At 44.3% G+C, this 14171-nt stretch overlaps 1 protein-coding gene across 3 annotated transcripts in view; it reads left to right on the forward strand.

The window, feature by feature from the left end:
• Positions 1-14171, forward strand: part of ARHGEF9 (Cdc42 guanine nucleotide exchange factor 9) — a 371451-nt gene that overhangs the window by 331210 nt on the left and 26070 nt on the right. For all 3 annotated transcript variants that reach the window (XM_084814164.1, XM_084814167.1, XM_084814165.1), the window contains exon 10: positions 6581-6712. In XM_084814164.1, coding sequence (XP_084670290.1) covers positions 6581-6712 — 132 coding nt within the window. The remainder of the gene's footprint in view (positions 1-6580; positions 6713-14171) is intronic.

Raw genomic sequence — 14171 nt, forward strand, 5'->3', positions numbered from 1 at the left:
CAGGTTCCGCTGCCTGCTGTGTTCCACTTCCTTCAGCTGGCCTCTTGCCCAGCCTTCCTAGTGCTCCTCTAGGTCTCCCCTTAGAATGTACAGCTGCTCCTGACATTAAGTGCAGTGTTGAGTTTTCTTCTGAGCCCCCTCTTTAATGCACCTCTTCTTGCTTTAATAACTGGTCCTTCAGTCTTTTCCATCAAATCTCATTCTCCATTACCCTCCCTTCAGGTTCCTTTTTGCCATCCTGTTATCCACTCCCATCCTTGAGCCTCATCTTTGAGTTCCCTGTATGTTAGCTTCCTTCTGTCCTAGAGGCACCACCAGGTTTGAGGGGGTGGGCAAGGCATTTTGGGGGGGCTCCCCCGCCTCCCTGCCTCCCCCCTTCCCTGACCACCCTGCTTTGTTTTTTTTTTACCTGGTTGGGCAACAGCTCTCTCCTCCCATCCCCTCCTTGCTGGCTGGGCTGTTGCCTGCCAGGGCACACAGTAAAAGAACATGCTTTGGTGGTGGCCAGCTAGTCAACACTGCAGTCACATGATATTTTAGAGTATTTCCTCAAGTATGAGTAGCGGCAAGCTGAACCAGTCAGACTCTGCCTTGGGGGAGGGGCACAGCAAGTGAGGGCATTGGAGTGGTGAGGGGGGTGGTTCTCTCGCTGCTGTCCTGCCCTCTTTCGCGCACCCCCCCCCCACAAAGGCAGAATCTGATAGGTCCCATTCACTGCCACTCAGACTTCAGGAATGACTTCAGTTTAAAATGGCACACTGTGCAGCCTCAACTGGCCAGCTGCCGCCAAAAGCACTTTCCTTTCCAGGCAGTGCTCCATGGCTTTCATCTGCAGGTGTGCTGCCATTGCCGCTTGTCAGGGAATCATCTGTGGGGGGCCAGACTCAGGGGGCCCAGACCTGAGCCCCATGGTCCGGCCCTAGCAGCACCAGTGCTCTGTCCAGCGATCTTTTCACAGCCTTTCCCTGTGTGAGGTTTTAATCTCAGCCAAATGGACAACTTTCCCTTTCCTCATAGAAGGTGGACTCCAAAACGCTTAGTTCCCTGAGCAACTGAACATTCCATGCCTTATGTACCAGCTCAGCCACATAGTGCCAGAGGCTTCACTGTCACAAGCGTAATACAATATAGGTGTTGGCTTCTGTCAGCTTGATTCCCCAGCTGATTCGATTCCTGTGTTCAATAAACAATGACGTGTCACAGACTTGTTCTTGAAACCTCTTCTGCCATCTATGCTTGTAGAGTTCCAGCTGCTCGCCAGTGTAGCTGGCTTCACAAGCCCTAGAGTTATGTTTAAACTCATCCATTCTGCCTGAGAAATGGCTCTCTGAAGCTTAGATGCTTTCACCATCTAATCAGTCAAATTTGGCCTCCTCCAAGTTATATCCTTATTAGCTTGCTACCCTCATTCTCTGAGGTGTCTTTTTGGCACTTTCCAGTAATATTACATTTACTGAAAGATGAATAACTGTAGGAAAATATAATTGGCACTGTCCTTTTAAATTTCTTCTAGCTCAAATTCCTCCCAGTTATTTATGGATCCTCTAATGGAAGCTTCTGTGCCCTTAATTATGTAATGTACGAGAACCGGCTGCCGCGTAAGGTTGCATTATTAAATCCAAAGGCTGGCATGAATAAAAATATGATGCATGCAGCAAACATCCTGTTTTCAAAGCTAGAGCAGCCTGATATCCTCCTGGGGGAGGGGGGATTAAAATTGGGGACTGCAGTAAGAGGAAGGCTCCCTTTATTCCCCTCCCCCCTTTCTCCAGTGACAGAATGCTTGAAAGATAATGCTGATGAAAAGGACATTTCTTTTCATTCTGATCTTTCCATCACCCAGAACATTAATGAAACAGCCACTCATTAAAGTGCAGGAGAGCGAATCACAGAAAAGGTTTGCTTTGCTGAATAATGCAGCGAAAGGAAAGAGATTCTCTCTGCCTGACAATAAGTTACCCAGCCTCTTCGGGGAGAAAGAGCAGTGGTTTCACAGCCTTTGTCATCAGCATCTTGGTCACGCATGAGAGATAATGATAACATACTCTCCTTCCAACTTGTTCCTTCTCTTTCTTGTGCTCTCCTTTGAGCCATTATCTGAGGCCTTTTATTGCACCCTGCCATCCCCCACCCCCATCCTCGCTGCCTGGTCATGCAGAGATAGAGAGAGCGGGAGGGAGTGATGCTGCCCTGTGGCATCTCGATGATTGACATCTTTCCTCAGCAACAAGGACACTGACCCTCCAGACTTCTGTGTATCACTTCCGCCATGGCCTCAGCCCCCAGAGAGCATAGAGCATGAGCCCTGCTAGGAAATGATTGACCTTCTGGTCTCTCTTGTGGTGTGCACAAGTGTTACTGGCCTCCCAAGTGACCGCTTGAGGAGAAAAGCGTCTTGCTTTCCATAGGATTTAAGAGACCAAAGTGGGCTCAAACACTGCATAACCCTGATCCACCCATTTAAGGGCACAGGTGATCATCAATCTTTCATATTGAATCAACGTTTACCAGCGGGGCCATTTCAGGTTACAAGTCTTCATCAGACATAATAGAAGAATATTGTAGGGCAGCCTTTGCCATCCTAGTGTCCTCCAGATGTTTTGGCCTACAACACCATTATCCATGCTGGCTAGGGCTGACGGAAGTTGTAGTCCAAAAAGCCTGGAGGGCCCAAGTTGGGGAAGGCTGCCTTAGGGCAAGTGCATGCCGTTATTCTCCCATGCTTACTTGCTCTAGGCATACAATTTTGCACACTAGTTCTAAACAGCAACCCCACTGCTGTCTGCTGGATTTTGCCCAGTCGTGGCCACTGATAATAACCATTGCCTAAATGGCCTCCACAGTTCCATTCTCAAATTTCTTAGAAGGTGTGGACAGAATCCAGTACCTTCTAAGCCTAGCATTGGCCTCCCTGGGGAGGGGGAGGAGGAGAGAAAAAACAGGATGTTTTTAGGTAGCGCACAGCATCTGGGTCAAGGAGATACAGCACTGTGTGTTCTAGCACATTGCTTCCAAATATATAATAACAATGGATGACCCAGGTTTCTTCTGCTTCACGCTGTCCTTAGATGAACCCTGGTCATCCGTAGCTTCCTAGGCACTGTGTGAGAGCCCCTCTTTGAAAGGTGCTGAATGGTCAGTGGGCGAGAGGCAGCTTGGAGCAGATTGTCCCAAGCTGAAGATGCTGGGTTGGATCCAGATTTACACTGAATCAGCTGCGTAGTTGAAAGTGGACTTCCCTGCCCCCTTCCCATGGTAGCCCCTCCAGCCCCCTGAAAATGCTACAGAGAGTCAGGAGACCCTGCTGAATGGGCTGAGCTGTGGGGTGGGGTGAAGGGGAGTCCTTCGTCTTGTGGAAAGCAGAGTTTGGATCCAACCGACTCAACGCAAGCACCTTCAGTGCACATGTTGAGTTTGTCTTTGAAATGGTGCATGCAGTGGAGGCTGGTGGCTCCGAAGTCAGTGGGGCGGTGAATCCACTCCGGTTTTCAGTCAGAACTCTAAAGTTAAGAACTCTAAACTCTACAGTACATCTGTAATAAATTGTATTTAAGAAATGAAAGTATGTGTGTACTGAGATGGGAGGAAGCCTCAAGTCTGAATATTCAGGGCAGTCCATTATATACTTTCCTAAATAAGAGAAGTGGACCAGAAGCCTCTGACTATATGATATGCTCAACATAGCCCAAGCATCTTTCATCCCAGCTTAACTGCTTCAGGGCATATCACTGCCTCTCAGAGGTATATGCTGACAGTGCCTTCACATGGAACTCCATGCCTAACTGTGCTGCTGCCATGCTTTTCATGTAAACCAGTCTGTAGTGCATTTTGTGAGTGCTCGGAAACAGATCCTTGGAATGCATCTATTTATAAGTTTGATACTGTACATTTCAGTTGGACTCCCAATGTACAATATAGTATAATGAAAATCCCATCACTTTTAATCTCATTTCATCATCCCTTGCAGGGGATCCACATGTTGGATTCAGTTAATCAAGCTGAAGCGTTTACAGAGGCCTCTTGTATCCTCAGGCCTTCCTTAGTTGCCTGCTACCACTAGAGTAAAATTTACTCTAAAAGCTAGTTTTCTATTTTTAGTAGCTCTCCCCCCCTTTTTGCTGCCTTTTCAACAAAAACCTAAGGCGACCCATAAGTGTGTATGATTTCTGCTTTCTTGAATAATATCACTTTTTAAAATAGCAAACAACGTTTTAACTGCACTCAGAGCTAGACTGAAGGTTCTGCTGTGAACCTTTTCATAACATTTCAAGGAAGTAAAAAGTGGGGGCGAAAAGGCAATACGTCTTTAGAGGCTGGGAGAAAAAATGCAGCAAAGAGGCTGCTTTTACCTGAAAAGTAGCAGTAGCAACAGAGTCTTTCCCCTTCCTTTTTAAAAGCATGTTCCACAGAGCTGGTGATGGCATTCCTCCAAATGCCCAAGCAGCCATATTTTTCCCATAATGCCTCCCAAGAATGACACAAAATCGTGACATAATGTTCTGGGTGCATTGGTGGGGAAAACAACATGGCAGCCAAGGGGGCCACCATATTCCTCCCCCCTCCAACTATGTATGTAATTAGAACAATGCTACTGTGAAGGTTTGAGGCCTACAGAGGCAAGGAAAGGTAAAAAGATCAGGCTTAGAGGCCTGGGTTTTTCTGCCGGGAAGGGGTATCCTTGAGAGGAGTAGTTTCATTTCCCTGTTTCAGTTTCATTTCCCCAGTTAAGTTTCATTTCTTCAGGTTTGAAGCAGTTCTTTCGGTTTTTAGGTTAAAAGGGTATAAAAAGGGAGCAAGAGGTTTTTAGGTAAGAGGGTATAAAAAGGGAGCAAGAGAGCCAGTAAGAGCAGAGTCAGAGAGACCAGAGCAGGAAGAGAGAGCAGGAAGAAACAACCTGAAGAAGTCTTATGTGGAGCTAGGGTAGAGGTACTCGTGTTTTTGCAACCTTTATTTTCTCTTAATGCCTTTTGTGTCACTCAGCTCTATTGTGTAAATACCTTTAGTTGTGATTTTCTTGCTTTAATTTACCAGTAAACTTGTGGTTAAACCCTGTGTCTAGAGTGTCATTCACCCCACGCCTACAGACTAAACCCCATGTTATTGGAAAAGGGAAGGTAAAAGAAGGAAGGTGGGACTCTTGAGGAGGCAAGAGATCCTTAAGAAGTTGCTCAGGGGGTCCATGTCATAAGGGGAACTTTGACAGCTCCATTTTGATGTAGCTACATTATGATCTTCAAGGAAGGCATTGTGGAGAAGACATTGCTGCCAGGATGTTGGAGGGGGGAGACTTTAAAAAAAATGGAAAAGGCTACTGTCACTACGGCTGGTTTTCAGGTAAAACTCTCTGCCCCTCTGAACATTTAGTTATTTTTCCCTGCTCCTCCAAAAAGTGCAGGAAATGCCCCCTCCCTTTTCACAACCTACAAATGTGCCTATAAAACTGGGAAGACATTTTTGGCACAGCATTACTGTAATCATGGAGAGAGTCAGGGATGCGTCCTCCGCATCCGGTCCCTTCACTCACAGCTTCCCATGATGGGGAAGGTCTGTAAGGGCACACATTCAGTTGAACACACACTGCTCCACATGACCGGGAACCTAGCTTATAAGGATTCCTGATTGTGTGATGTGTGGCTCAACACACACACACGCTTCTCCCCACCACACAAAAGACACTTTCCCCCCACACACCCCAAAACAAGGAAGATAAGGGAAGGGTTTCCCTTATTAGTGTTAGTTCTAGCTAGGGAAACCCAGCCCTTCTCTCCAATCTATGGGGGATGCATGGTTCCATGGGCCTTTTGAGGCCCATGGGGCCATGGGTTATGCACCCCTGATCTACAGCATACTTAAATTCCTCCATGTGAGTGATCTCTTTGAAGGCAGATGTGTGGACAATGTTCTACTAGAATAGAAAATATAGAACAGGAAGGGGAACCTGTGATCCTCCAGATGTTGTTGGATGACAACTCCCATCATTCCTGTCAATTGGCTGGGGCTAATGGGCAGTGGAGTCCAACAACATCTGGAGGACCACAAGTTCCCCACCTCTGATCCAGAACTATTAATTTGCTTTTCTGAAATTCTCCTCTTACAAACGTTGATATTCTCCTGATATTTCCTGGATACTTAGAATGTGCTGAATCTTTCATGGCTGTGTTTGACATGTTATGGTATTTGATGTCAAGTTTTGACACTTGATATATGACAGTATTTAATATCTGACGTCCAATGGTGTTATATCTGATATTTAATGTTGCCATGCAATAGTATTTAGTATTTCACTGTATATGGTAGTTCTATAGATGGAAATACCATGTAATGGAATTTGGAATTTAACAGTTTATGAGATCTCGTATTAGAGGCCTGCCAAAGCATTCAAGAATATGCAAGTATGTCTTAAAGTTATCTGAATTTCAAATTTTGAACTAAAAAGTATCACATTCAAAATGCAAACTTGAATGTTGAAGTCCAACTGTGACATACAGAATTTTGGATTCAAAGTTTGAATAGCAGAATTGAAATACCCACAAACTTTTGAATATTTGCTAATATTCATTTAAACTCTTATGCCCTCTAGGGGGAGGACATCTTGGATCGCAGCTCCGAGCTGATCTACACAGGGGAGATGTCCTGGATTTACCAGCCCTATGGACGAAGTCAGCAGCGTGTCTTCTTCCTCTTTGATCACCAGATGGTTCTTTGCAAAAAGGTAATGAAATCCTTAGTCCCCTCTGGATGTAGACAGGGCTTGCTGATTGATTGACTGACTGACTGACTGACTGACTGAGCTTACTGTTAGGCCAAGGCTTAGCCCCACAGCCCCCTTCCAAAAATATGTTCAGAACACACGTCTGTTGCCACTGCTGAACCATAGCCCACCTCTACACATCTGCAAACATTTATTTAATCTTACATCTCTCTTCTGCTAGCAAAAGACTCAGAGAGGTGTTGTTGCATCCTGGCTAAGAGACTGAGCTATGAATCAGGAAGCTCTTGGCTAGAATCTCATCTCTATTACTGGCTAGGCTTAGGGAAGCTGCTCTCTCCCCTAGCTCCCATCTGTAATAACGATTGGGTAGCCCAGACCGCTCAACAGGCCATTCAGTAAATATTCATTTCAGCTCTTCAGTAATGGACTTGGCTTCCAACACTGGGGATGTGGCTTTCAGATCCTTTGAACAGAAATTTAGATCGGGGAAGTAGTGATCCATGCTGTGTTCATCCCCAGGTTGGAAAACTGTAAAGTTTTATATGTAGGGCTACCCTTGAAAATAGTTTGGAAGCTTCAACTGGTACAGAATTTGGACGCTAGAATTTTGGCTGGTTTTTCCAAGTGGAGCCACATGGCACCAATTTGGAAGGGATCACATTGGCTCCATATTTGCTGCTGAGCCCAATTCAAGATTCTGATGCTTACTTTTAGGGATTACAAGCATTTCATTTCCGCTCACAAAACATGCCTTGTTCACAATTGCGCATGTGAGCAGGAGAATGCATCCACCTAAAATGTTTGTAAAATATCAAACATGTGCTCTTGTTCGATGTGTGCACATTTTCCCATTTGATTTTGTGCAAATTTCAAAAGTGTGCTAATTTGCACTAATGCAGATTAACGCACTTGCACAAGTGCACATTAGTGCTCATGCACACATGCGCAAATGCACTAATCCACATTTGCGCAACTGCGAATTAGTGCAAGTAGAACAAAGTTCACACTTTAGTCTATGGGGGAAATTTGCATTGATTTTGGAATCTTTTGCATAACTTTTACGTTCGATAGATGTTCATTTTGCACAGTTTTCTCATTCATGCAAAACGAACAGCAGTTGTAAACACAAGTTCAAATCAAGGAGAGATGAACAGCAAGCTGATATTTGGAAAATCTTGGCAAGCTCAAACATCGCTTGTTCACCCATCCCTCCTTACTTTTAAAGCCTTAAACAGCTTGGGGCCCAAATATCTGACCGTGTGCCTAGTCCCATACCATTCTTCCCATGCATTTACAAGTTCCATTGTTGAGAGAAGTGCATTATGCATTTACACAAGAGGGGGCTTTCTCTTTGGAAACACCCTGGCACTGCAATGCCCTCCCGAAGTAGGTATAACTGACGCCAACTCTGTGTTCTTTTTGGCACTAGGTCAAGAAGTTCTTATTTGCCCAGGCATTTTAAATTGTTTGCTCAGGTAATTATGCCTCTCAGTATTATTTTATTATAATTGGGTGTTTTTTTAAGCAAATAATGTACATCGCCCTGGGATCCCATATGGAAAAATGGCAGTTAGAAAGTTTTAAAATAAAAAAATAGAATAAAAATAATAGTAAATTAATAAAAAGTTTAAGACTTCCTATTTTATGAGTCTGTTTTTAAAAGAATATGGTTTAAGAATGAATGTAATACAACATACATATTAAAGCTTAGCTATCATCATCATTCCCTATCATACCAAACGTAGGTGCTCTGCAGGGTCACCTTGCAATTGAGATGAGTGCTGGTATTCAGAGTGCTGGTATTAATAACCAAAGCTCTAAACGGCTTGGGACCAGGTTATTTGAAGGATAGCCTCCTCCCATATGTGCCTGCCCAGACCCTAAGGTCATCTTCAGGGGCCCTTCTCTGTGAGCTCCTGCCAAAGAAAATGAGCCGGGTGGCTACCAGGAAGAGGGCCTTTTCTGCTGTGGCACCCCAGCTGTGGAATCAGCTCCCTAGAGTGGTTCGCCTGGCACCTACATTGTACTTCCGGCGCCAGGTGAAGACCTTTTTATTGTCCCAGTATTTTAGCATTTTCACTTCCTAGTCTTTTAGCTTTGGTGTTTTAAATCTGTATTTTAAACTCCTGCACTGCTGCTAGGTTTTATTCTGGTTGTATTGTTATTTTGTGGTTTTAAGCTTTCATATTTTATATTGTTTTATGCTGCACTTTGTGGTTTTAATTTTTGTGAACCACCCAGAGAGCTTCGGCTATTGGGCAGTAAGTAAGTAAGTAAGTAAATAAATGATGAGGCCACTTATCTGTTATTTCACTGTTATTCATGATATTGCAGCACTATAAATAACATTCTGAATTACAGTGAATAACAGCGAAATCCTATATGTATCTACTCAAAAGTAAATCCCATTAAGTTCAGTGGGGTTTACTCCCAGGAGAATGAGTATCGGAATGCAGCCTGAAGAATTATTGAGGAAGGAAGGAAACTGAGTTCAAATAACTTCGTTATTGAATAGGTTCCCCATATAACTTTTAATTGTTAGTTCCCCATGTACTTGCACTGTTCCACTTGTAAAAAAAAAAAGATAGCAATGCCTTCTTTTATGGACTTGGAAACCTGTGGGTGAAAACAGTGGTTTTCTACTATTTAGCTTCTATGTTCTAGCATAATTTGATTAAGTTCTTTGGTATGCAGGGGCAGGGGGGATGAAAGTGTGATATCACTAGCAGCAGATCACATCAGGATACAGTAAATGTATCCTTCATGCCTCCAGGGAATTGGCATGATGAGGAAAGCTGTGACTTCTTCTGACGGATCGGCTTTGAATCCCCGTTCTTCATGGCTCTGTCTTTCATGCTGACGCTTATTAATTTTAATAAGGTCTCTTCTGTCAAAGTGTCGCAAGTTCAGCATCGAAGCCTACAGGTTTTGCTGGGTAACTCTTTGCAAGACAAAAGGTGGTTCTTTCAGATTATTCAGTTAACTCTGATGTGATAGAATTGGGTTTCACTCTTTCTCTAATACAGTACCTGTATGCAAGGAAAGATACTTTCAGATGACTCAGTCACCCTATTGTGCTTGCTGCATTGTGGGATAACCACAATGCCTGAATAATAATATTATCATGCCATTGTGATGCTGGCTTGCGTGTTTTTAAAAACCATGACGGGTTACTGTGAATCAGGATATCAGGTCCTAGAACGTAAGAGTGACTCTGAAAATTCCCGTTGTTGGATTTTGGAGTTCCAAATATTTGTGGAACTGAATGGATTAGGAATCCTCCATCCTCCCTATGTTTTTAATTCTGAATCTTGTACTGTGTGCATGTAGATTTCCCCAGCTTTTCAGTTTCTTCATGTCTTTTGCCCTCCCTGTATTGTTGCTTGTGCACTGATAAAACAGCACTAAAAAGCAACCTTGGTAATATTGTGCATATGGCAGTGATGTAACTTTTGACATGCAGGCACTCATTGGGCATGTCCAAAAGTGCAGGCAGCTGTGTGGATCCATATCAACAAACCAGTTCTAACACTTTTCATCTCCACCAGGAACAGGTCTTTTGTGACGCTTATCTGTCTTAATTGCCCATTTAGGACCAAGCCACCCCAAAATAATTTGCATTACTACTGGGAAAAGTATATTTTTTCTGGGAAAATGTATATCCCCTCTGCCACTGTGAGGATTGCAGCTAACCTCAGGGGGATCAGGGAGTTCAGGGGAGGGCGGGGGGACATGACATCAGCATCCCTGCAAGCCCTGGCTCCACTAAACTGTATCAAGATTCCTTTCTGCAAGGTGTTTTACCAATCTGTAGAAATGAGAGCATCAGTATGTGCATCTACCGATTTATGTGTGTTATCAGCTTCCCTCCATTTGGTCATCATGAAGTGACATGAGTTCATACGGCTACTGATGTAAGTGCAGATCAGTGGAACACTGTACAAAAAGGATCTTGATGCAAGCATCCACCTGATCACATCAAAAAGATTGCCTTTTTCTGCATCGGTAACCTAAGGGGAGAAAAGATGCAAAGGAGCTGAAGACTGTGGCACTTTGTGCGTGCTCCAATTCCAGAGTTAATTTAAGAAATTAATTTAAGGGACTAAAATGTGTTTCAGAAGTGAAACACAGGGGATAGCACACCCATGGCACAAGAAAAGAAAAAGGGTAGATTCTGTCCTCCCTGCTTCAGCTCTTAAATCGGTAGCCCAGCAGGTCAGGTACTGGTGCCCTGCCCTACCGGGGCTCTGCTCAGGCAGTTCACGCCAGGATAATGCCATCACAACCCAGCATCCTGGGAATCAGATGATTCTGGAGAGTCAAATCTGTGCCTCTATTGCTAAAAAAAGAAAAACCCAAAACTCTGTCCTCTCTCTCTGGGGTTTCAGGCAGGTGTTTTTCCTGCCCTACCTGGAGATCGAACCGGAGACTTTCTGCATGAAAAGCAGGGGCTCTAGCACTGAGCTACAGCCCTTCCAGACAGGGCTGGCCCCAGGCATTTTGCTTCCTGAGGTGAAAGACAAGATGGCACCCCCTTCCCATTCAATGTATGGAAGCCAGCTGGACTTACTTCAGTAGTGGCTATGGGACAATACAGTCAGGGCCAGAAATATTGGAACAAGGATAACTGTTTTGGCAGTTGGCCTCTGTACACCACCACATTGAAGTTGAAAGGAAACACACCCAGATGGGAGCGAAGTCAGGACTTTCAGCTGTAATTCAAGGGGTTTGGCAAAAGTGGGGCACTAACCATTCAGGAAGGAAATACCAGTGGCATGGAAAGTAAGGTGCTTGCCTTCGTGTATGAGACACAGGTGCCTTACAACCAGGCACTAGATCAGGGGTGGGCAACTTGTGCCCCCCTTCTCGATGTTGCTGGACTGCAGCTCCCATCAGCCGTAGCCAACACAGCCAGTGGTGAGGCATGATGGGAATTGCAGTCCAACAATATCTGGAGAGCCACGGGTCTCCCACCCTTGGGCTAGATAAACCTTTTTGCTGCTTGCTGTGGATTGTAAAAAACAAAACAAAATCCAAGGGAGTTTGTCAAGTACTTGGCAGGACACAAAACATTGGTGGTAGTAGGTGTGTCTTGTGGTCACTAGCTGTGTAGACCTACTTTATCCTTTGCCTGTTTTTATTAGTATTTCAGAAGCTACCAGTCATTTCTTCTGTACAGTTTTACACACAGCAAACACAGTAGAAATGCTGCCTTCTAATGAACCACACCACTTACCCTCCTTATTATCTTCTTATTAGATCTGTTTGGGGAGAAATTGAAGTCAGTTGTCCTTTAATGTTTTCCTTCGAGTGATAATTATCAATTTCAGTCCCAAACATCTGATTCTGGGCTCAGCTGGGTTAGCCCCATTCTTCTTTATATTCACCCCCAACAGTGTATCATGAGTCAACTGGATTCAGCATCCTGAAAAGATCAGCTTCCTTTTTAAAACGTTGCTGGTCCTGAGGGCAGGAGTGATAAAATGCTGAGCGAGCCCCAGAAATCCGCAGGAGGTTGAATAGGATTTCCAGTGATTTAGGGGATGGATCCTCATTGCCAGACACAGCTCTCTCATTGCTCCTCTCCCGATTAGTGAAAGAAAACAAAAATGCAGTTCACCTATTTCAGTTTTTTAGTTACAGAATTGCAGTTACCTTATTGCAGGGATATTGTTTTTAGTGAAGAATATCCTCTGCCCTGTCCTTAAATAAGTACATTATAATCATAACTATGTGTACTTCTAAAGAAACATATGTCTTAAGTTTCTTTGATCTGGGCAAAAACCTAGTTGATCTAAAATGGAATGAACTCTTTCCCACCAGTACATGAGATGCGCAAGGTTGTCAGACTTCTCCAGTTATATGGCTAAAAGCACAAGATACCCTCAGCTTTTCTGTTGAAGTCTGCTGAAGAGCTCTGTGGTTTATCTTGACATGATGCTCTGATATATATCAGGAGCCTCTAGTAATATTGATTCAGCTTCAGACTAAACTCTTGATGGGCTGAGATGGGCTGGGTTGAAATGACAAAAGAAGACCTCAATGGCCAAGGTTCCCTTCTCAGTAGAACTCTATGCAGAGTGACTTTTACAGAGCAGCCATGCTAACATGCAGACCAGGATGGAGGCAGGTGTCAGCTAGTCTAGCTTGTCTGTCTTTCCTGATGGTTTTCTGGACCAGCAACGGAGATCCTTGACCACCATCAAAGAAATAAACCAGAAAGGGAAGACAATTGCAGCTTCCAGTCCAGGAACGCTCTCTCAGAAAGTCTCTTTGCTCCAGAATACCTGAGGCCTGTCCTTAGTAGGAGGACCAACCACCACCCAAAAGGTATGGGAAGGTAGCAGTGGAGTATGGCTTAAACAGAGAAAGACGCATTCTGAAATACCATGCCAGGAGTACCAGCAGCTGCTACTTATGCACTGTCCTTGGATAGGAAGGGACCAGCGCCCTGGAGAGCTCCTCCAAAGAGCATAAAATTCTGGGCACCAAAGGGAGATGTGAAACTGGACAGTCAAGTCAAGACATGGTTCCAGATGTAAGACTATAGGAAAATGGCCATAGGAAAAGTAGCTTGCCCAAGAACCTGCTTTAAGTCCAAGGCAGAGGTGGGGGCTGAGCACCCAAAAACAAAACCACTCTTTTTAACCCAAATAAAGATGGTGCTGGAGTGCACTTCACTTTGCAGCATGTCAGCCTCCTAGTATATTTTTTTTAATTAAACAGATCTTAAGAAATAAAATAAAAATCAGGAAAGGCAAGGAGTCTGATGGTTGCCAAGAGAGGAGTCCACAGTGGTGCCACAGGGAACCTACAATGTGTATAAATAGTATTTAAATGTAAAACACACACACACCCCAATCTAAAGTGCAGATTGATGCAGAAATGGGGCCAAGTCCCAAGCTTAGGAAACACTCTGTCCCAAACTCAGAAATAATTCTAAGTTCTACTTTCAGAAAACATCCTACGTTCCAAAGTCTAAGAGTCTAAAGAGGTCCATAGTTACCTAAATCCGTGGGCACAGCAGAAAGAGGGAAGTGGAGTAGCAGCAGCAGCAACAACAAAAAGCACCACCCCGGAGCTCCTATTCCCTGTGCTTTTATACCCCTGCTCTAGTCAAAGGTGGGGCCTAAGGAGCAATGAGACAATCAGCCTCCAATAGAAAATGGGGTGCATGTGGTTAGAGCGTTTGCTCACCAATCAGAAACAAGGTGTCCCATCTATCTACCACAATTTCATGTGTCTGGGGAACGTGTCTGGCACCATTACAAATGGGCTACCTTGAAATGTCCCAACATATGACCCAAAGTCCACCATCTGGGCATGTTATCTTGATTGACGCATTTTGCTTTGGTATATCTTCTTTGAACTCCCATTCATCTTTGGCCATTTTTGGTCAAACACCTCCTCCTAGTTGTCGTTCGTGCTCAGGGCTATACTTCCCCACCCAACTAGCATC

Source organism: Heloderma suspectum, chromosome 9 (genome assembly GCF_057233095.1).
Source record: "Heloderma suspectum isolate Gila_16-S chromosome 9, 16-S_ref, whole genome shotgun sequence".
NCBI lineage: Eukaryota > Metazoa > Chordata > Lepidosauria > Squamata > Helodermatidae > Heloderma > Heloderma suspectum.